The 25,305-nt window shown below is 41.2% G+C and overlaps 1 protein-coding gene across 6 annotated transcripts in view; it reads right to left on the bottom strand.

Annotated features, from left to right (window-relative positions):
* Window positions 1-25,305, bottom strand: part of LOC123958873 (protocadherin-9) — a 311,831-nt gene that overhangs the window by 8,570 nt on the left and 277,956 nt on the right. Inside the window, exon 7 of one of the 6 annotated variants that reach the window (XM_046032579.1) lies at window positions 10,932-10,949. The exons of the other annotated variants lie outside the window; for them this stretch is intronic. Within the exon in view, the coding sequence (XP_045888535.1) occupies window positions 10,932-10,949 (18 nt within the window). The remainder of the gene's footprint in view (window positions 1-10,931; window positions 10,950-25,305) is intronic. 6 annotated transcript variants of the gene reach the window in all.

Here is a 25,305-nt window from a genome sequence, read left to right as displayed (position 1 = left end):
CTACCTGTTCTGAAGGTTGTGCGTGGATGGATCCCGCAGCAGTCAGTTGTAGTGCTGCACGTGTTCTCTCGCAGCAGCTGGCAATGCGCACGGCGTCCCCAAGGTCCTCTGCACCCATCTCGTGGATTTTTGACTGTAAAAGTGGATCTAATCCAGCAACAAAACGGCGAAATTTTTCACCTTCTATAGCGTTGTGGTCATAGTTGGGAAAAGCTTCTAGCACAAGACGAGTGATGTCTGCACTGTACACATCCAAACTTTCACCTGGTTTACGAGGGCGAGCATTCACATGTGTCTGGAAGAATGGCAGGGAGTACTGAGGCCCAAAAACTTCTCTAAGCCTCCCCTTCACTGAGTCATAGTCTTTCTGAGTTAAAGGAGGGAGGCTGTCCCAATACAGAAATGCAGCGTCAGCTAGGCGAGTGGGGAGGATGGAGGCCAGTACTGTAGAAAAATCTGCATCAGGTGGAGTCATAGCCTGTACTGCCACTTCGAAGCGTCGAGACCAACTTGTGAAAGATTCAGTCCCATCTCCTTTAAAAGCAGGTGGAAGATCAATTTTTAGGCCACTGGAGACAGCATGTGGGGCCAATGGGATGGTACTAGCCCTTGTGTCATCCACTCGTTGTGAGGCGGAAGGCTGCCCAGATTCACTTTCATCAGATGACATAGCGTGAAAAATCCAATCACAAAAATCACAACAAGCATGAAAAAGGAGAAAAACTGCAGAAATCCTTAATATCTCCAAACTAACAGTGTTCAGTTCATCATGTGCTCTCAAAGAGTGAAAAAAGAAATCCCAGTAGCAAAAGTGACTATCTCCCCAGTTCGGAGGAATAAAAACTCACCAAATGCGAAAAACCAACCATCCCACCGCTGCCACCAAATGTAACGTGGGGGTTCGATGTTAGGTGGTTGGAACACTCTTTATGAGAAAAAACAACAGGATGGAGACGGATAACTTTCTTACGCAGCACTTTACTCTCCACACCTCGTCAGCCCCCCTCACAACAACAACACTTCCTTGTCCTCCCTCTCACATGACTGAACTAACCAATCAGGAGCTAGCAGGAGTTAGACTGAAGTAAATGCAAAGAAAACACAGAGGTAGATTCTGCTTAATATCGTAGCTGATTTACAGATTCAAATGTAATGATTTAAACATTTAAATATGTAGATACCAACTGTGATACAAATAAAAATGCAGTGAACTGAGTAAACACTGTAAATATATTTTTAGTAAATTACCTCAAAAATATGAATTAACTTAACTTCTCTTACATTAACTCTTACAATATTATATTCATTCATTACACACAGACTGATACATTTCAAATGTTCATTTCATTTAATTGTGATGATTACAACTGACTAATGAAAATCCCAAATTCAGTATCTCCGAAAATTAGAATATTACTTAAGACCAATACAAAAAAAGGATTTTTAGAAATGTTGGCCAACTGAAAAGTATGAACATGAAAAGTATGAGCATTTACAGCACTCAATACTTAGTTGGGGCCCCTTTTGCCTGAATTACTGCAGCAATGCGGCGTGGCATGGAGTCGATCAGTCTGTGGCACTGCTCAGGTGTTATGAGAGCCCAGGTTACTCTGATAGTGGCCTTCAGCTCTTCTGAATTGTTGGGTCTGGCGTATCGCATCTTCCTCTTCACAATACACGATAGATTTTCTATAGGGTTAAGGTCAGGCGAGTTTGCTGGCCAATTAAGAACAGGGATACCATGGTCCTTAAACCAGGTACTGCTAGCTTTGGCACTGTGGGCAGGTGCCAAGTCCTTTTGGAAAATGAAATTTGCATCTCCATGAAGTTGGTCAGCAGCAGGAAGAATGAAGTGTTGTAAAACTTCCTGGTAGATGGCTGTGTTGACCTTGGACCTCAGAAAACACAGTGGACCAACACCAGCAGATGACATGGTACCCCAAACCATCACTGACTGTGGAAACTTTACACTGGACTTCAAGCAACGTGGATTCTGTGCCTCTCCTCTCTTCCTCCAGACTCCTTGATTTCCAAAGGAAATGCAAAATTTAATTTCATCAGAGAACATAACTTTGGACCACTCAGCAGCAGTCCAGTCCTTTTGGTCTTTAGCCCAGGCGAGACGCTTTCGACGCTCTGTCTTGTTCAAGAGTGGCTTGACACAAGGAATGCGACAGCTGAAACCCATGTCTTGCATACGTCTGTGCGTGGTGGTTCTTGAAGCACTGACTCCAGCTGCAGTCCACTCTTTGTGAATCTCCCCCACATTTTTGAATGGTTTTGTTTCACAATCCTCTCCAGGGTGCGGTTATCCCTATTGCTTGTACACTTTTTTCTACCACATCTTTTCCTTCCCTTCGCTTCTCTATTAATGTGCTTGGACACAGAGCTCTGTGAACAGCCAGCCTCTTTAGCAATGACCTTTTGTGTCTTGCCCTACTTGTGCAAGGTGTCAATGGTCGTCTTTTGGACAGCTGTCAAGTCAGCAGTCTTCCCCATGATTGTGTAGCCTACAGAACTAGACTGAGAGACCATTTAAAGGCCTTTGCAGGAGTTTTGAGTTAATTAGCTGATTAGAGTGTGGCACCAGGTGTCTTCATTATTGAACCTTTTCACAATATTCTAATTTTCTGAGATACTGATTTTGGGGTTTTCATTAGTTGTCAGTTATAATCATCAAAATTAAAAGGAATGAACACTTGAAATATATAAATATATATATAGTCTGTGTGGAATGAATGTATACATTATACTTTTTGAATGGAATTACTGAAATAAATCAACTTTTTGATGATATTCTAATTATATGACCAGCACATGTATATCTATATAAGACAGATAGGCAAACAGACAGACCACTAAATCTATCTGTCCACTGCAGATGCACTATCTACAACCTGGATGAGTAATTAGTATAATGTATAAAGTATAATGTTAATATAATAGTATACTGTGTGTATAATATATTAATTATATAATGTTACATTTGTTAATTTTATTCATTATAATTTCATATGATACATCCATAATATACTAAATAGCTCACCACTAGTATAATAATAATTCCAGTTCAATTTTTGTGTTGTTTTAACGCATTAAATCGTGCAAGAAAAATGGCCTTCACTGTGGTTATCCTCTAAATTTATCACTGAATATTATGGTAGGTTGTAGTCTTTACTTGCACACTGTGCTCGTAAATCATTTCTTCAGTTTGCACATATCTATTTTTAGGGACATATGCAAATGAAATACTGTAAAGCTCTGCTACAACAGCATCAACAAGCATATTCAGCTCATTTTTTGCGAAGTCACAACTCTTCTACATAGATAAAGAAGTATATGTACTATCAGGTTCCCTTCATTCATACAAAGTGGCGTCCACATTGTTTAGTGCTCTTTTGTCTGTGCATACCTCGTTGCTCATGGTTACTATGCTCAAGAAACCATGTTTCTCCCTGTACACACACACACACACACACACACACACACACACACACACACACACACACACACACAAGCAAATAGCCAGTGGCTGATGTTTGGTGCAGAGCCCCTGAGTGCTTTAAATAACATTGAGGCACAGGTGTTGAGGAATGCAAGGGATTCAGAACTGTGTCAGATGGTGCTGACTTTTGCTTACAGCACTGTGCAAATGTTGCAGATGTCCACAAAGACAGATCACTTAAAGACAAAGAAACCATTAGATTGTCTCCTGATATGGAGTCATTAGGATATGCAAAGGGGTAATCTGTTTAATTCTGCAGAAGCCGTTATATAAATGTGAGCCATGAGCAATAGCTGTTTAATGATGGACACTTTGACCAAACAGTATTCACATGCCTCTCTTTTAGTCCTCCTACTTAGCATCAACAGATCACAGATGTTACAGAGGAGGAGAGAAACATCCTCATTTTTGGCCAGAGGTTGTTTGCAACTATAAGGGAGTATTCTTGTTTTAGTCTGCTGGCTATTACTAATGAGATAACGTTTGGCTAATTAATTGGATGCACACTATCAGTGCTGATGTGCCAGTCCCACACCAACAACCTAGAGCCTTCACAATGGCAAGGGGAAACGGGTGGAGAGGGAGTGAGAGTGATTGAGTGCAGGGGGTGGTTTAGTGTCCATAGGGCTTGTTTATTTATCCATGCTGTTAAGCATGCCCAGATGTTGTTATTTGGGGATGAATGAGGCTTTGTTTTGGTCCAGTATGGGGGCTTAAAGTGCCATGCCGCTCAAAAACCCACAACATACATCTGGCAGATTACTTCTCTATGCTTTAAATCTGTTGTAGGTTTTCTCTGTGACCCTTTCATCCTCCGCTTTAAAACATACATATATACATATAGCATATGTATACAACAAGGCATATAATGATATACAGTATTATAAACAAAGCCTGTTTTCATAAAGATCTGCCTCACACCAAGAGCAAATGTATATAGCTTGGGGAAATGTGTGAGTGGTATGGTGGTTGATGTCCAACAAGGCATAGAATTACAGCTTCATATAACTTTGCAGCAAATTTGAAAACAGTTCCTGTGATCTACAGTAAAGGCTATCTGGGGTTGAATAGATATGATAGTGAGCAGAGCAGAACAGAGCAACACGCTGGATGCATCCTCGAGAGAATACTAGTCTGGCTGATGGATCCTTTCTAGTGCTCCCTTTGAGGCCAGGCAGTAGCTTCTCATGAGAGGAGATGAAGGGCAGGAGGGAGTCGAAATAGAAAAAGAATACAAAGCTTGAGAATGGAAGTGAAGGGTGGTCAAAGAGGAGTTAGCAAGATGGAAGAGAAGGAGAGCGTGTGAGGGTGTGCAACAGTAAGAAAAACAAATACACAAAGCCTGTCAAAAAATGGCCGTCATTTACATAATTTACATGATCACTGATATTATTTGCTTAGATCTCAGATCAATTTGTAATTCAAATTTTCAACCAAAGGTACTCTCTAGTGGACCCACACATTTTCCTGTTAAAAGTACAGTTTACAGCAAAGTATGTGAGGAAATAAGTGTGTCACTGATGTTTGTGTGATTCCTGGTGGAAAGGATTCATTAATGCACATACCTCTTACTGTACTTTTATATATAAATACATGTGCTGTAACCCTTTATCCACTAAACCTTTCTGTCTAAAAATCTGACTAAATTTTCTATACTTTGAGGTAACATTATGTACAGAAGATTCAGGTTCAAATCTTCTCGGATATGCCTTTATCACCATGCTTTTGGTGTTGAGTATTTTTTACTTCTCTAATATTTGCCCTACACTATTGGATTGCAGGATTGGCATCATTATTTATGAATTGAGAAACATTCTAAAATGGTAATGGTACAGTAGTGCAGTCTGTTGCCAAAATACCCTGAAGCGCTTTTATAACTGCATGGTCTGACAGCCCATGCTACCGATTGACAATCACAGTTTTACTTTTCATCAAATTTTATCAGATCATTTGGTAAATAGCATTCACTTGAGACACAATTGATGTTTTGATTATTATAATTCACCTCTATTACAGTCTTGGGTCTAATTTGGAGATTCAAATTTGTAGCCACCATATAACAGTAAGGACCCATTCTGATGAGTAAGTAAATTTTTTAAAGTGGGAACAGCTATAAAAACCCAAGTAATTCAAAACGAAGGTTACGATATGGTAACCCTAGTTCTATAAGCACAGGCGGAGCCCTCTACTGGACTCTATGGGTACCACCTCCTCCAATCACACGCATGCACTTGTCCATTGAAATTTTATCGTGCACGTAGCCGACCACTGGGATGTTGCTACCGATATGTACAAAACGTGTCCCTACTGCCTCAGCATCCGACCACCTCTTCAGCAGACAGCGTCAGAGCGGCAGGGCTCATCGGTAGATGGCTCCGCCTGTGCTTATAGAACTAGGGTTACCATATCATAACCTTCGTTCTATCTCACACAAGCTCCGCCCTCTACTGGACTCTATGGGTACAGTGGGTGGAGCCCGATGACTGTCCGCCCTAGCCGCGACAAGCCAAAGTCCACCATGCCAACCCGGTTGGCCACAGGCCGGCAAAAGCCCCGACCACCACATCACCTAGTGACAGAATGGTGGGACACCCCTGAGAAGCTCTTGGGACCGATAGGGGCTTGGTCTGACCATTAACACCTGGACTGTCCTGACTTCTCACTGGAACGTCAGGCACTGCCATTGTATGTTCCCCCTCTACACCCAGTAGTCACCAGATCCTCACTTTTCAGATCCTAGGTCGCACTTGCGAGCAGGATCCCGAGAAGAAGCCTGACATATCCAAGGGATCCACAAATAGGCACAGTAAGGGCCAAGATGCCATTGTGCAGATCTCTTCGACACACACCCTGCTGAAAAAGGGTCGTAGACACTTCCGAGTGGAATGTGCATGCAGGCTTGGGAGATTCATTCACAAAGCCAGCTGGCCAGGCTCTTCTTGGACAGGGTTTTACTGACTACACTATCATTGAAACAGACGAACAGCTGACCAGTGCATCGAATGGGGGCTGTATGCTCTACATATGACGTTACCATAGCACACATGGACACAACAGATGCACTCTCACCTCCCTGCAGCCTAAGTGGGGTAAGGGTGTGGAAAGCATCCAGATTTATTGTCCTGGACCTGAACATGCTCCTTACATTCTTAAGAACAAAAGAGGTGTGTTGTCTCAAGCCGGCTGCATTGTGGACACTAAGAACCAGCATGCAGCTGGGGTGAACCGACAGGCACACAGCTCCCTCACCTTCTTAGCAGAGGTGAGAGCAAGGCGCAGGGCTGTTCGAGAGGCACAGATATTAGAGCCACCAACACAAGACACGGCACCGGTCGCTGTCTTCTTACACCCTGCAGAAAGAGTATCATGAGGGGATGGGTTGGTGGCCCATCCCCTCATGGCTGAATTGAGAACCACAGCAGGCAGTGGGTGTTGGCAAACAGATCCACCTCCGCTCTCCCAATGGGAGCTCAGATCTGCTGAACCACATTGTTGTGCAGTGTCCACCCACTCGGTTGGGGGTGAGCCCTCGACATGAGGTCAGCTACCCCCGTACTCCAAGCCTGGGACGTGAAGGGCTTTCAGAGACAGCAGGTGTTCTTATGCCCACGTCCATAGGTTCCCTGCCAGCGCCAACAGAGCCATGGATTGGACTCCGCCCTGTCTGTTGATGTACGCGCTGGAGTAAAACGTACCACCACACTAGAAACACAACCTGGAGTGGATTGTGGATGTGTGGTGTGTGGCCCCCTCGGCTCTCCTCGGGGAGACTCAACACTCACTGCACTCCCCTGGCAGGTCTCTCCCCATCCAGTGAGAGACTCATCTATGAAGACTGATACGGATGAAGACACCCTGCCGAGCAGCACCTGCGCTGCCAGACAGTGAGAGACCCCCCAGAACCGCAGGTCCTCCTGCACTAGAGTTGTGGGGGGGGGGGGGCACCACGCATCACCTTTGCCTCTTGAGGTCCAGATGCAGACTGGCAAACCAACATTGTAGCTGTTGCCTGTGCAGTAAGCTCACAGGAACCACCTGATGGACTACTGCCCTCAAGCGCTTTTGAAGCTGCCCCCTGCTGCAGCCTGTGGACCACCAAGAGACTCGCCTCTCTCAACAGAATTGCTCTTGGAGTGTTGCAGTTGAGCACAATCCCCAGTTACTCCGCTCGCTGCAGCGGCTGGGGGGGAGCTCTCTTCCAAATTGATTGCAACCCCCTGAGAGGCGAAGCGTAGAAATTCCCTTCGGAATGGGCTATAGTGTCCCTGCACTATCCCCAAATAACAACACCAGGGCCGGTTGCTCCCTGGTGTCTTTCAGCGCACCACAGCTTGCTGCTCTGTGGTGTCCTTGAATACCCCACAGTCTGTTGATCCGTAGTGTCCTTGAACGCACTACAGCTCGCTGCTCAAATGACGGCCCAACGTGCAACAGTGTCACCGTGAGCGCGTCGTCAGTGGAGCAGTCAATATCAACACAGCTGCCGAGTGAAGCCGAGTCAGGACAGGGCATCCTCCTCTCCACTGCAGCGAGCTGCTGCTGGGAGGATGAGCCACTGTTCACTGTAATAAAGTGCCCCGGGCGCATTGCTGGAAGAGACGTGTTGTCTGGTTGCGTCTCTCCGGCTATATCTGACCTAGATTGGCATTAGCTCGGCTTGTGCCGTTGCAGCTAGTCAGCTGAATGCTGTGCTGATTTGGTTGAGCATATGTTGAAAATGCGGTTGTGTGTTTTAGGAACACACACACACACTGTCAGTGAGCTAACAGTGTTCCCGTGGACACTGTCGTGAGCCCACGGGGTACACAGAGTTAGCTCGCATTGCTGCATTGTGTCACTGTCATGACAGCAGCCCTTCATTCGGCTGCCAGGCAATGTAGGCGACCCGTTGCGCGGGCAGGACAGCCGGCTAGCAAGGGGGAAGCCCAGGTCCTACTACCGTCTTGCTCGGATGCCACCAGGAGAGCGATGTGGGACATGGGCTTCAGTCCCAGTGATTTGACTAGCGAAGCAAAGACCCGGGCCCTCCAACTGTCTCTTTCGAGCTTAGCAAGGAGAGCAGTGTGGGCTGTAGGTTGGATCATAGCTTAGCATCGGTGAACGTGCAGTTTTGTGGAGACTGAAGCGCGTTACGAGCCGAAGATGGAGGGGGTTCAGTGGGGAGGAGAATGCTCTTTAGGAATGTACTGTATTTAATCAGTTGAACATTCACAGCATTTTCAGTGTGTACACAGCAGCACATGAAACACAAATAATTGCATGCTGGACATGTAACGGAGAGAGGAGGTCTGGTGGTGTGCATCAGCCTCTGTCCCTCTTTCACCCTTCTTTTTTATTCTTTATTTTTAAATAAATAATAAGGCTTAGACTTTTTCCAAGGGCTGCAATCGAAAAGGCCGTGGTGTCCTTGAACGCACCATGGGCTGGAGTTGGAAAAGGCCGACTGGGCCATGAACGCATCACAGCTGCTGAGACTGTGGATGATACGTCACTCGGTGTTGACGTCAGCGTCAAGCTCACAGCTTCCATGTGAAGCAGCGGCAGGGTAGACAGCCTCGCCTGCTGCCACAAGGCGCTACGAGCCGCTCGTGGAGGAAACGAAACCAACCAAAGCAGCGAGCGATCTCTTTCGTCCCGCTATACCGAGAGAGACCTGACTTTGGCTGTCTCTCTCCGGCTATAGTGGACTAGCCTAGCTGCTCTGTGAACGCTCCGTGAAAGAGATGTCGGCAGGGCGGCGTGTCTGTTTATGTAACACACTTTCACTGCAAGTGAGCTAGCAATGTGCCTGTGCGAGTCCTCATGGGCGCGCTGGGAATGCAGAGTTACAGTAGACTGCTGCATTGCCCAGTTTCCACGGTCCACAGCTTGTTTCTCGGCTGTCACGTGGAGTAAGTGGACCATTATGGCCGCGCGGACTCGGTGGTCAGTCTAGCGAAGTGGACGCCCGGGCCTCACCCACCCTCTAACTCGGTTCTGACTGGGAGAGTGGCATGTGTTTCTAATAAACAGTTTAACATTCACAAGCATCACCACGGTGTACACAAGCAGCACATGTTAGAACAGTGGCTTCATGAACACAAGGCTGCAGGGCGAACCCTTAGCCTCACCCCAGGAGTTAGCTCTTTGTTGAGAGAAGTTAACTTACCTCTTTGAGGAATGTAATTAACATGTTTTACTCAAAAAACGGTTTCTACATTCTCAAAAGCCTTACCGTAGTGTACACAAGCAGCACATGTAAAACAATGGCGTCTTGAACACCAGACGGGGATTGTGGCAGCGTCAGCAGGCCTCTCTCCCTCCATAACGGTCACTTGGCCAGTCGCTCCCTTCCCCAGCCGCAGGTTGGCTGGCGGGGGGGGCTGGACTCGTCGGACATGGGTCACCTTGACACGGGTGCAAAGAAAATTTTCTAGAAGTTGCGACTCCATCCGTGGAGGGGGTGAATTCAGTGAGCAGTTCGCCGTTTGCTGAAGAAAAAAGGATGCTGAGGCAGTAGGGACACTGCTATTTATACGTCACGCACGTATCGGTAGCGACGTCCTAGTGGTCAGCTACGTGCACGATAAAATTTCAGTGGGCAAGTGCGTGCGTGTGGAGCGGGCGGAGCCTGTGTGAGATAGAACGTACTGTATTTCCAGCTTTCTTTCCTTTTACCCCAATGCTCTCCTCCCCCAGTCTTCCCTTAAAATTCCACTGCACTACTCCAGGGGTAAACTTCACATCCAAATTCCAAGTGGAATATTATATCAAAGTAGAATTTTAGTAAAGTAACATTAAAAATTAAGCAGTTGTTTTAGTAGTCAATATAATTCTTTCTAACCATATTTAAAAGCTAACTTGATGTTTCCTCTATATATGTATATATGTATTTATGATTATTCATATATATTGTTGTTACTATTTTGTACTGTCAAGACATGTAAGTCAGTGACAACAAGGCTGAATTCTCAAAAGCACAGCTTAATTCCAACTCTGCATATTAGATTCTAGACTTTTATACAAAATTTCAGTAAAGACGTTAGTTAATATGTTATCAATCATATACTTTATGTTCTCCAGTGCATTAAACCATCTGTCCTCTCATGCTTTGGGAAGAAGCTTAAGGCTGTTCTGAATCAGATATTGTAGACACTCTGCAGAGCACAGTTTCAGACATACTACAAAGTCACAGCACAGGTCCAAAAGACTGACCTTTCCTGCTCATCTTCTACTGTACACCACAAATTCTTTTTACAGTTCTGGGTCATGCCACCTCCAGAGGTTCTTAGGTGACTCCTGTCTTTTAGACTGCAGCAGTGAGGAGGAGTGGAGGAGACGTCTGGAGAGTTTTGTCAGTTGGAGCATGTTGAACCATCAGCTTTATGACTAAAAGACAAAAGCGCTTGTTATACCTGAGGTACCAATCACATTTGGGGGGCCCAATCTAGATCAACGTCTATTACTGTAATATTTCATATTTGCCCATATCGAACCGAATAAATTTTTGTTATATTTGTAATTATATTTATTTATGATTTACTTCCATAGTGCAACTTTTATAAACCAAGATGAACATTGTGTGAGACCTGTGTAACTATACAGATAGAACTTCCATCATAGCTTTCCTTTGAGGGTCTCCAAACATGTGTTTTGTATATATTTTCTGTGGAGAGACAAGTGTCATTATGGATCTGATGTAGCATAAAAGTTGGCAAGGATTTGGTCAGACTGCCACATGAACAAAGTAAACATTTGAGTTCAAATGCAGTTTAATCAATGGGAGCACTTTAGAAGTGTGGTGCATCTAACAAGGGCTGTTGAAATGGAGCGCTGACACACGCTCACATGTCACGTTCACTCAAAATGATGCGCATTACGAAGTGGTTAAGTGTTTTAATTGAGATCAGTTGGGAGGTTTTGACACCTGGAGTACCTGCAACTAACAAACAAAGGATCCTAAATGGATCAGGCTTTACTTAGTCCATACCAATCCATCAAGATGCTTGAATCAAGCAAATCCCAGGTATCTGCTTCCAACATACCTACTGGTGATGAATTTTTAAAAGAATTCAGAGAGCAAATAGCAACTTACATAGTGTCCGTAAGCACAATGAAAATTGGGTGATGCTGCAGTTGTAGACATGCCTGGATTTTTATATTAGGAACAAACTGTACCACGCTGATAACATGGAGGAATAGTGCGGAGAAGGGCAGACTGTTCTCATGGGCTTCTGGTCTTTAGTACATACAACAAGAGACCAGAACACTGTTCTTTGTGTAGGTGTGCTAGAAGAAAAGATGCAGAAAGTAAGCTTGATTAACAAACTGGTGAAAACTATTGCATGGCCCGGAGCCTGGAGGTAGCAGCAATTGGGATTATGAGGCGTATAACTTGACTCCAATGTCGAAAATACCTTCCACTGCCTCTATGATGAGATGAAGCTACAGTGCAGAACATCTTCACTCTTTGCCTCAGCATCCAAACGTGTGCCCACAGCTATCACTGTAGACTGTACAATGCTTTGGGACCAAGCAGCTCAAATCTGAGCAAGCTAGGAAGGAAGTGAGGCAGGATCTCTGTACTGCACTGCAGAAACTAAACAAGCCACCATGGACAGCTCACAACATCTGTATGCGCCAGAATCCAAAACATTTTAGCCTTTTGCTGTAATGTTTTCTTCCAGACATGTTTCTGCATATTCATGCAGATTCTCGCTCTGCATGAGTCGATACACATTGCAATTTCACTGTAGCTATGTTACTTCATTCACATTTGGATAATACAGTAGTACTGTGAAAATAATTTTTGGATGCAGCTATTTTTCTAACTCTGTCCTGGCACATTTGTAAAGAAGGTTGATTCTGTGTATTGTTGTTTACAATACCAGTCCTCACACCTTGTGAAGGGATACACTGCACATGGCCTTCTGTAGATTTAACATACAATGGAACTTTAACATTGAAAAATGCATGTTATTTGTGTTTTTCAATAAAAAAGTTGAAGAGAATGATTTTTATAGACTTGTCTGAAGGACTGATTTGACAGCGCTGCCATCTCTGATAAAAGCTGGACATCTGACATTCAGACCTTCAGTCTGATAGTTATCTGTGCTGCCATCATCATGTTATCATCATCCACCACCCATTGTTACAGTCATCCATTTAACCATCCATAAATGACACAAATGAGTCATTCCTAAACTATGGCTTCCTAAACTATGATAGCCATTGTAGGATCAAAAAAATATATGTGCAATTTGTATATTTTGACCATATTTGTATATAATCAAGCATTGGTTAGTTAAGGAAGGATGATTCCCAATATTGCATCATTTTCAAACAGCGTCACTATTGAACTTTTATGAGATTTATGTGTGAAAGGCAAATCCATTGTTACAGATTATATGTGTGAAATGAGCTACTGTTTACATGCTTCATACTGAGAAAAGCATACCCCTAATACTGTAGCGCCATTATTCCAATACCTTGAGTTAGATCAGTGGCGCAGTCAGTCAACTTTATTTATTAAAATACAACGGCAACACAATAAAGATATAATAATCAAATTATTTGAATGACTAAAATACTTTTACAAAGGCATTTCGTTTCTGTTTGTAATTCACAATTGTCTTTTATGTTTCTGCGTGACAAAGTAAAGATGGCTACACAGATTTTTAAAACACATTTTAAATTGCTGTTTGACACAGCTCAGTGCAAGTGCTCAGTCCCCATGACAACAACAGGCATGTAAAAATGATTTCTTCTCCCTCTCTAATCTTCCACTGCATTAGACTCAGCCACTGACCTTGTAATCTAATTTCTGTTCTAAGTCAGTGAGTATGCCTGTTCATCTCAACAGTAGATCGAATATATTTCTGGTCAAAGACCCCCAGTAGTACTGATAATAACAATGGGACATATGTGATAACTGATTCAGTTTTTACACTTGCCCCTTATTTATTTTTCTGTTTATAGTAATAATGCCATTTAAAAATTATTTTTGCTCACACTTCACTGGACAAGTGGGAATTTTAATATGCAGTTGACTTTAATTCATGCTCTTGGAACCATGAATATATATGCCAAATTTCATGGTAAAGCATGGCCAAAGTGCTGCATTGATAGGCCATGTCACTACAGTGGTTGAAAAATACATCAGTAAATAAATAAAAAGTCTACAATTCCTTAACTAGAACACATACGCCATTAAACAACACCCAGACGACAGTCACTAGCAGTCTCTATGTTGACCTTTCAGATATGACAAAGATTTCTACGTCAATATAAGAGTATTATATTCTAATAATTGCAAGTTTGGTGTGGCTTTGATGGTGTAAGTAATTCAACAGATACAGATAATGATTATGTTGACCTCATAACACAGCAACACTGTGCCATGACTGCAATTCACTTTTCCCTGTATATACAAGACAGCAGAAAATCCAACTAAATGAGAGAAAATAATGAATGCTAGCATCATTGTTGCTCAGTGGTTCGGTTCAGTTGCTTCACAGTGGGCCTTGTATTTGTACCTTGTATTACACTGTGTCTTCATATTTTTATTTGTGATGAGGTTATATGCATTAGACAGTGAGTATTCATGGGCGTAACATACGATTTTAACATAAATGTGTAGTTGTATATCTAATGGACGTGGACTTGCAGCTGGTAAACATTTTTCAAAATAACCGATATTTTAAATTTGATGTATTGAAACTACATTTGTGGAAACTAGATTTCAGTAAGTTGATTTTTACAATAATTTAAGCTGATTTCATAGTTGGTCAAATTGTATGCCACCTCTTAATTTAATAGAGGGATAAATTTAGCAGGTTAAAGCCACACAGCTGTCTAAAATTATTATAATAAAATTATTTTATTTACAGGACTCCCTTGTAAAAGAGACTGTGTCTCAATGGGACATTTCCTGTTTAAATAAAGGTTTATATATATATATAATACCCTTTCAGGAATTGTTGTTAACTATAACAAAGATTTGGCAAAACATGCTATATTATTTTGCTGGCAAAAATGGTTAAAAAAGCCTACTAAATTAGTTGCATATGAACATAATTTGTCCCTTATGGGTGAGTGGTGCAGTGGTTAGCATTGGCACCTCACAGCAAGAAGGTCACGGGTTCTGTTCACACTTTGGATGGTGGGACCTTACTCTCACCATCCAAAGACATGCGGACTAGGTTGATTGGTGACCCTAAATTGTCCTTAGGTGTGAGTATGACTGGTTGTTTGTCTATGTGTGGATTGGCGACCTGTCCAGGGTGTACCCTGCCTTTCGCCCGATAGCAGCTGGGATTGGCTCCAGCCCCCTGCGATCCTGTACGTAGGATAAGCAGCTGACGATGGATGGATTACCACAATGAATGTCAAGCCAATATAGGCCAATATAGGCTTTACAATCTGTACAGCATACGGCACCTCTGTCTCAAGTCAGATGAGGATAAAATCCAAAAAGTGTATCCCCAAAAATGTGCTGTTTGACTTAGATTTCATTATTTGGGAATTATACTTGTGAGTTGACATGTTTTCTTGTAAATTTTTAAATGAATGTGCTCCGTTGTCTACACGCGCTTCCTCTGGAGTCGCTCAGCACAGCTCAACAAAAACTCAGTGGAGAGTATGAATGAGCATCAAGGATGAGTAAATGGCCTGTAGCAGAAAGTAACAACAGCGTAACAGATACGGTGCTAGGTATTTATAATCTTATTTGGAGTTCTTACCAGGCATGTGCTCTTCCAGTAAAGCCCACACACAGTCATAAGCATAACGTATTAGCATACAAAGAAAAGGGACACAGCAGGTACAGTAACTGCTCACTTGCAGAGGAACAGCAAAGGGTAATAGGAAAAAAATGGAAAGCGTGAGAGGGAGAAAAAGAGCAGAAAAAATGAGAGACAGTGAAGTAGTGATGGAGAGACATGTAATTCTCTGTGTTGATCATTACCTTGAGCCTGAAGGAATTTGATAATAAAACAGAAACTTGTTAATCCCCTGAGAGCTCTGTAATTGCAATGTTGAGGTACATCTCCTCTCTGTTATTAATTGTAATTTCAGAGCATGCTCTGCCTACATATACATTTATTCATAATTACCTAAGGGAAAGGATAGTGCCTTACTGTCTATTAAAAGTACACTGAATTCAGTGGATATAAGGTATACTTGAAAAATTAAGGCCAGTAATGTATTGATTTGGTACAGAAATACTGCTTGTAAAATAAAAGGAGGGCATGTTTCTTTCTTTCTGTTTGAAGGTCAACAATAAAATGAATGTATTATGCATACAATACCTATGCCATACTCTTCACATAATGTTCAGTGTAAGTGTAAGTCCTCTCTGATTAAATTAATATGCAATCTACTTGTCAACAGTTTTCTGATACTTTTGTCTCGCAGCTAAACATAAGCTCATAGCACAGCTTCACTGTGTCATAGTTCACAACCATGTCTATCCATTATGCAAATGTGATGAAATTTACAAGTTGTTCATGCGTTAAATTGACAGTGATGGAAAACGTTAGCGCCTCCTCTTCACCACTGTCTGCCACGACTGCAGTGGTGTTAAGGTGTTAAAAGAATCTAGCAATTATATATTTAGGGCCACTGGATCACATGGATTGGTAAGGAAACAGCATACTCAATATAGTAATATTTACAGTTGAGAAATGTTTTAAATATGGAAAGTATAGGACAAATCCATGTTAAATTGATGCCAGTTTTAATGCACAATCCACATATCCATTACCCTAAAATCCTTCTCTAATGTGTCATTCACACAGCACAGATATGGGGAAATGCTAAATCTTCGCGCACTTGACTGATACAGATTAATGAGGGAAATCAGTAAGTGTTTGGAGAGATAACGTCTTTTACAGATTTATCACATCACTATAAAACGTGTCAGTCACATATTCTACTTTCTGTGACTGTGTTGGCTTTGAAAAAAATCACAAAGCAAGAACATATAGGAAATAAAAAACTGATAATGATAACATGAAACATGAGTGATGGCCATATACATAAATCTGCTTTGTGAGATGGTGGGTGCACTGGGAGGAAGTGGAGGTCATGGCCTGGCAGAGACCCCTGCTGGGTGCAGGTGGCGAATAACTTCTGTCAGCCAAGTAATTAAGTGTCCATCACATCCTTGCAGGGGGGCTGTGCAACCCAGAAGCCTCTTCCAGTCTCCATCTGTGAGAAGGACTGGAGCTACAATATGGCGCTACATATGACCAGCATATCTTCTAACACATCAAAATCAAACACAATCAAAAATGATATGATAATCGGTTGGAAAAACAATAAAGATGTATGCTTTTATGTGACCTGTTTAAATCATTTATAATTTATATAAAATGCTTTGTCACTGAAAAGCCAATAAATGAATAAAAAAGAAAAGATTAAGAGCAAGAAATATTAAAAAGCAAGAAATCCAAAAGAGATCTGTCTTTTTTTTTTTTACTTTGAAAAGACTGCATGACTCTGATAAGTTTTAACCTTAATCAGAAACTCTATGTTCTCATGGTTAAACTGTTTTAAAATGTGACTTATTGACTGATTGATGTATTCCGCTACACTCCAATTTGCGATATTTTTGGAGAAGCGTAATTTATGGTTCAATGTCACTATGTAGCTGTCAGTACATTGTAGGTAAGCACAGTGTCACACAGTTGCTATAGCTTAAATTTGAACTGTAAATATGGAGACAAAAAACAGCAGGAGCTGTGATTTGTAAGAAGTTAAGGTAGCATGTGATTCTCTATGAGCCATGAGCAACCTTCCTATGATCACCTTTTTGAACAAGGGAATCAGTCAAAAGCAATGATTAAGCGAGATAATCATAAACATGGATTTGATTGATATGGCTCTGACCTTTGATGGACTTCCTGAAGGCAAAATGTTGAAAAGAAAAGAAAAATATATTACTATGTGAAGGTGATCTATTACAATTCAAACACCAGCAGAGGTAAGCTGCAAAATGTGCTTTCTATTGCATGAAAAGCACACCTCATCCTTGGCTTAAATTGCTTTTTATCATGATTGCTTTGTAACAACCAAAACAGTGACAAACTCATGTGATATCCAGCTGCAATGTAATACAACATTTTTTTGACCAGTTAGCTGTTGATATGTGCAGTTACTTGGTCTTAATGTTGAAACATGTGTGAAACTAATTTGTTGTTTTTGAAGATGGCAGCAATTAATCTCTCAAATGACCTGGCTAGATTAAATGAGAAGAAAGAGAGGATGTTAGGAAAATAAATGCCAGCATTAGGGAAGAAATTACAAGATGACCTTACTGAACAATGATTTATGGATCCCCTAGTCAAGCAATTACAGCAGGTGATACCTTTGAAATTTCAAACCATGGAAATTAAATTTGCTCCTTTGCAAACTGTGCACTTGTCAAGGACATTTAAACGGTTACCTACATTGGGAGGCTCCTCTGCAGTCATTTCTTTCTTTCCTTGGTAAGTATATTTGGGGATGGACAAAATAATGAAAACATCTAATACAGTACTACATGAATATGGAATACCCAAAAAGCAGTAGCTTTCAGGATATAGATTTAAGAGGGGTTGGAAAAGTTGTAATTCCTTAAGTAATTACAAGTTGTTAATACAGAAACCTTCAATACATTTTCTGAACAAATTACAATGATTGGTCTTCAGCAAGCACAACCAGAAAAATAATAATTTCTTATGACGATCACCGGAAAAAAAAAAAAGTGGGTTGCAGTAGCAGTCTGGATAAAATAAACCATCTGGATGAAGAATTTATCAAAACTCCCACTTATCACAATGTTTTTTTTTTCATTTCTCAGCAGTCTGAGTTCCATGCTTCTTACACCAGTTTATGCATCTTTGTGTGTTAAACTTCAGCCAATGGGATTCCCATCACAAATACCAACAGAAGGTTTAATGCTATTTTGCTATTTTGAAGGTTTTGATGTTAAACTGTGCTGAAGTACAGTACTTTTTCAGTCATTGTCACATTCCACTACAATATGACTTCATATCTGTGTACATGCTTTTGTAGGTGTGAAAAGTTTGGGCCCTTTTGGAAGTGTAAGCCATTTTTCATTTCTGTCGTTTCTGTTATTAAGGCACTTGTACAATAACAGTACAAATCATTTTGCTTTCAGTGTATGCTCCCTTTCCCATTTGGCTTGTTTTGATAAAAAAAGAAAGATCATAACAACCTTGCTATTTTGAATCATCTTTGGAAGAAACAAATCAATCAAACTAATCTCCAGGACTATGTTCCCTCATTGGCTCTCTGAGGGAGTGATGATAAGAGAATATTTTTATTATGCTGCCTTACTAAATGCTAAGTATCGAGGTGCTTGTAAATCCTTACATCTGTGCCTACCATCATGACTCTCCCCTGCCATTCATGTTGTAATGGCTCTTTCTAGCATGCAACTGCAGAACATGGAACATGAGGATGAAAGCAGAGAGACACACCACTCAGGTGCTTTTGGAGCACATGTCTCAGCCCCTCCATATGTCACCAAAACATGAAAGTACAAGGCAGATGAACATGTACTTTCATTAGTAAAGAAGATCCTAAAATTTAGCTGAGAGGAGTTAAAATAACCTGGTACATTGACATGATGGGGACTCTGAGGGATTAGCATTTCACATGTTTGATTTTATTATACTGATATATATCTATTTGCAAAGAGTACCTACTGTTATCCAAGACAGATGGAAGCAAAACAGTAGATCTTAACATAGTTTTCTACTTAACAAATAAACCCAATAATGGAGCAGGTATTATGAAGGCATCTGTTTTGCACCTGTTTAGCACCATCAGGTGGGTAATTATTATAAATGTGCTATTGTATAAAAAACCTGCCCATCATCCTATGCGATAACTTCTCCAACATTTAATGCTTGTTTATATGTTTTTATGTGTTATGTTTTTGGGTAAGAATGATTATTACTTATTACTGACATTGCTGCCCCTGCACAGTATTAATTCACATACGTTGTTCTCCTAATGTCCTTAAAGTTGAATTAAATGGCATTATTTATTTTTGTTGTATTTTAAAATGGTCATATTATGCTCATTTTCAGGTTCACAATTTTAGTTAGGGGCTGAACCAGAATAGGTCAGCATGGTTTAATTCTCAAAAAACACCATATTTTTGTCATACTGCACATTGCTGCAGCACCTCTTTTATCCCTGGATGTTGAGCGGTCCGTTTTAGATACGGAGTGAAGCATCTCATTTCTATTTGATCTTTGTTGGGAGTTGCACATGCGCAGTACACACATTATTTAGTTAAAGACTACTAGACAATCAAAAGCAGAGTAGGTCAATTGCAGATAAGCCGGCAACCATGGCTTCGGTTCAGCTGTACAAATTCCCTAACTAGCTTTGCAACCTAGATTGGAGCAGGAGTTCGAGTGGCACATTATTAATTTGTGACAAATTGAACTTTCATATGTAAAGTTTTAACTGTGCACTGTCTCTACATCACAGTAACAACTTCTGTCCGTTGACTGCTTGGAGGGTATCTGACGTTCGGTAAGGAGGGTGGGGATGAGGGGAGGCAGGGGAAGGATGTCTTGTCACTGTATGTGCTGCAGCTCAGTGTGTTTTTCCACTAGTGTTTTTGAGGGCGTGCTTGACTAGCTGCTAAGCAAGAATTGTGACATGTGCTACAAAGTGATGCTGATAGGTTACGGAAGTAAAGGCTGGACTACAATCGAGCAGTTTTCAGGCAGTTCAGTGTTTATGTGGGAGACAGACTTTGGACTTTTTTAACTTTGCATACCTATTACATGCACTGAAAAGGAATGAGATACGCCAAAAAAGCATAATAAGACCTCTGTAATAGTATGCAATACTGCATTTATCAATTTCTCAGACACAAAGTGTTAACTTGATAAATTTGGTACCATATTTGCATTGAAGGAAGAATGATTACATGGTACACTGGTAAGATTACATGGTGTCAGGGTTCTATCTCAGAACACAATACAATTTGGAGAGATTGAATGACAAAAGTGGTAATAAATTGTTTAGTGTAAGTTTGAAATATTACAATATTCTTTTTACTCTGCACGATTCATTTCATTCAGATTCTTCATTTTCTTAGTAATCTTTTTTTTGATGAGGAGGGAAAACAGATTGTTTAAGTTCTACTTTATAAAACTGTTCAAAAAAAGAGATGCTGGCAACACTGTTATTTTGACAAAATAAATGACAACAAGAAAGCCTTCAGCAGTTGAAGTAGTGAGGAATAGCTAGTAAATTGTAAATGGCACTCTGTCAAAACCCATTCCTCCTACAGTCCTCTCAGTCATTGGACATCTGATGAGTAGCTTTGTCTGTTCCCCTCTCAATGTCAAAAAATCAGCAGGCACTCTGACTCTTTGATGGGGTCAAAGACCTCTGCCGCTGTGAGATGGTGACCATGTTGAGTCGAGGACACACTCTGTCATCATATGTAGACATACAGACACACACTTCCTGAGACACAAGTGAAACAGTATGAACCCGCGACTAGCACATTAAAAAATAAAATAGATTAAATGTACACAGGATAGTAATATTTCACAGGCAGCCAGACGTGTGGTGTCATTGCTGTGTATGTCTGCAGTTGTTATTTTTATCCTACATTTGAATCCGGTGACACATTAAATAATGCAAATCTGAATTCACTGACAAAAGAGTGGATATGAAAGGAAAGACATGTATGGGGCATTAGCAGAAACGGTGCCAGCGGCCTCATCATTTCATTTCCTTTAGCCCATCTATAAATGGCATGCATTTTAATCCTTTTAATTATGGATCCTTGCTACAATTACCTCAAATTAAATTACTTTGCAAACCTCAGAAGGATACATAGCTAACTGAGAAGAAGAGGATCATTCTGCCAGGGATTTAACCTCAGTTTCTCTGTGACACATTGAGCTATCACCCCCACCTCCTAAATCCAACTCCATATGGAACTGAAATATTGAGAATGCCTAAAAGCCCATACTGCACCCATTCTAGAACCCAATCAGCCCTCAAACTCCTCCAAATCCCCTCTTTCCCAGTCCTACTCTATTCGTGGGGCTGTAGAGATTACAGAGAAGAACCCTGCCTCGCAGGCATGCCACACTTAAATAATCTCTGGGTGAAATCCCAGTGTTAATGTGGGGTTTCTGGATCATGGCACTGCAGTGTGTTGCGGCGCTCTGTGGCACACTGGTCGCAGATGACGGGCATGCACCAGGAGGCTGAGGATGCATGGAGAGAGGGGTAGAAGATTAGGATGAAAGAAAGGAGAGGAAGAGAGAGAGGGAAATGGAGAATTGGAGAAGAGGGAAGAAAGAGAATATAACAATGTGGCAGCAATGGAACAGATGAAAAGATGAAGAGGAGGAGACATAGGGGGAATAGAGAGGATGAGCGAGATACCACTGTGGAGGCGAGATAGTCCCCTGTGTGGGCCACAGAAAGCATGCCAAGGTCTAAATGACATTACTCTGCATGTTATATACTTCATGGCCTTGGGTGAGTGTCCCGTGTGCCAAGAGATGCATAAAATCCTGACTGCTATTCTTACCCTTCACTACAGCTGACCGATAAACACACTCATCTCGCACTTGAAGCGTGGCATCAAACCAAGTATGCTCAACACGGAAAATGAATTAATTACTTGATGTTTCAATTGCAGCACAATAATTGCTTTAGTGCACAGGATAACCAAGAAAGTGAGAAGATAACATATGCCAGTGAAGATGACAGCATAATTACAGGATTAGTGTAGGTCTTAAAGACTTCATCTTTCACAGATACACATGGAAGGGAAAGGGGGAGAGACAGAAAGACAAAGAAGAGAGAGAGAGATGAATCTTTCTGAAGGAAGAACATCCTCTTCTTTTAACAACAGCACACTGGTAAATAATTGTAGGTGTAGGAGTGCTCAATTTGAATGCGTGCCTTGCAAAATCTCTGTGCATGGTCCTGAATCCTGCACATCAATATAATAATCAAAGGAATAGCACACAAAACCCCTTAAGCTCTGAGCTCTGCCTCTACCAACCACTCTCAATTCTTGATGGTAACCTTGTCATTACTTCATCACCTGGCCTTGATTCTTTCCTCTTCTGGCTCTCCAGTGCAACGAACTTCCCACTCAATTCAGGACAGCAGAGTTACTCATCAAGAGCAAAAACTTGTCTGTTCAAAAGATACTTCACACCTCCCTTTTGCCCCCTGAATGACACATGACTGAGTGATATCCTCCTCCTCAACCTGCCTACAGGTGCTCTCAAAGCCTTAAAGCAAAAAGAGAAAAAAAAAGGAACAAAATCTTCTTCTATAACATTCACATTGTAGTGTCAGGGCATTATGGCGGCGGCCTATACACAGCTAGACGGTGCTTTAAGTGTTCGTAATTCGGGAGTAAAAACTTGTTCTACTACTCTTATACATTTAAAAAAATGTAAAGACAGAAAATAACTTTTTCTTCTGCCACATGATGCAGTGGTGAAGTATTAATTAAGTCTTAAATGCTTTTAACTATTGTGAACAATGGGTCAAAGGTAGAACAGTTTGAGCCAGGATAAAAAGAGTCCTGGGCAGAATGTTCTGACCAGCTAAAAGGAGGAGTAATTAAGAGTAAATAGTATAACATGGGGTTGTGTCAAGGCCTTTGACACTTATAATTGCATTCATTTAAAGACTTGACCTCTGGGTCCCATGGAAATTCATTAGAAGGTGAAGCAGACTAAATATCCAACAATGAATGTCAAGAGTTTGTAAAGAACACAAGGTTTTGTGTGTTTTCAAGAAGTGGAGGAGCTGGCGTGGACTGCTGTGTGTGTCGAGACAGTGTGGTGAGGGGAACAATCTGTACCAGTTAATTAGCACACATAAGGGGGCATCAGGAGAGCCCTGTCTAAATCCTCCCCTTCATCGTGTGCCATCACAACAAGGCCTGCTAGATTAACCTATCATCATTTCAGCCAACGGGCCGTCAATACACAACAGTGCAGGACAGATTCTATTGAAGCAGGAGAATACACATTAAAAGCAGGATTATTAGCCTCTAACAACCACAGAGAAGCGTGATATCCCATATTCCTATAATTCCAGTGGAATTACAAGATGTACATGACATGGAATTGACACATGCCTCTGGCAAAAGCATTGAGCTTTGTTGTTAAATGTAGTCGACTGAAGAAAAAGTAAAAATATCAAACTCTTAAATTCTGTGAAGAAAATGTTAAGTAGGATTAGGAAGTGATGTCAGATCAAGCCTATCTTGCGTCTCTGTAGATCATGTGAGTGGGTCTTAAAAAAGACATCAAAATTTCTGATTTACTGCACTGTTTAATCAATTCATTTCTTCAATTATTTTTCTGTTCTTGAGGTTATTACAACCTTATAGGGTCTAGTCCCACGCAACGTGACCCATCAACTCAAAGTAGAAGATGGCTTCATGGTTTACTTTTAGGAGCCTGGCTGCATTATTTTAAATTCCATTTTCACACAGTGATTTGACTAATTACTGTACTGTGCACAACAGTTATTTTTCTTGCCTTTTAATCTTTCAAATAAACGGCAGCCTTTTTCTCACAGATCTCTGGGGATCTAAATAACACACAAGATTAAAGACATATGCATGAGCTGAATTCCCTGCCGCCCCCTCCACTTCATCTTTTTCCTTCATTCTGTTTTGACCCAACTCCTTCTACTGTTCTTCATATAAAAAAGGTCCATGCATCTCAGCACTGCTGCCATTTCAGCCCTTTAACTCCGCTCCAAGACAATGGACATGGTTTGTTGCCACCATGCTCTAACCTGCTTTTATATTTCACCTGCTTTTTCAATTTCAAAATCACACCAGTGTTGTGTAAAAATGTTTTTTTTAATTGCTTCCTTTCTGAATGAGGGCACTTAAATAATAAGGGATAAAACTTATTCCCCTTTTGAACCACATTTACAGTACTTCCAGTAAAAGTTTGTTTTAAGACAAAACTTCATGTTCTGTAGGTTATAAGACCCTACCCTACCTTGATTTGACGAAGATGGGTAAAATACACATTTAGTCGGGAAGAAGTGTGTTTTCTGAAATATTTTGTACATATATTACACAAAGAAAAAAGACTTTTAGCTATTACTGTCATTGACATATATTTAAATGTCTGGGACATAATTTCAAAATTCCATTGGATCCCATGACATGTGCAAACTTTGAGATACATTTAATTAACTTCTCCATATTTTTGGCAGCATGACAGACTATCTTAATGTGTAATTATCATAATACCTTCCAGTTAACGTTTTACCATATTAGCTCTGGGGAGAAAATTGTATCTTAGTTATTTGCACTTTTCCATATGTGATTGCACTAAAATGCAGCAGGAGTAGGCTACTTCTTGTCTGAAGCCTCAAGTCCCAGAACGGTCAAGGTGGGATTTTCATTTTTTATTACTTTCCACTTGCAATAACCTTTGCATTCCCTCACAATATCTTTTGCATTTACATTTTGCATTACCTCACATTAAGTTTCGTTTTCTCTTTGCCATTTGTAATAGTCAGTCGGTTTAGAGAAATGCTCTGCTAGATAGTGCAGAAAGGAGAGATGATGTGACACTTTACATTATGCATTTATTGCTCATTACTCCTTTCAAAAGACTGAGCTCCGACAGCATACAACCACTGGCTGTGAGAACAGCTGCTGCTCTGCCTGGGTGTGGTGGTTGAAGCTGTGGCCCTGGATATGGTTATTGCTGACTTCTATGGTTGAATCTACGACACTATGTATATAGCTACATTAGCTGTACTGTGAC

The sequence above is a fragment of the Micropterus dolomieu genome, linkage group LG20 (genome assembly GCF_021292245.1).
Source record: "Micropterus dolomieu isolate WLL.071019.BEF.003 ecotype Adirondacks linkage group LG20, ASM2129224v1, whole genome shotgun sequence".
In the NCBI taxonomy this organism is placed as follows: Eukaryota; Metazoa; Chordata; class Actinopteri; order Centrarchiformes; family Centrarchidae; genus Micropterus; species Micropterus dolomieu.
Note: the sequence above shows the minus strand (reverse complement) of the source record. Positions and strands in the feature narration are given on the sequence as shown.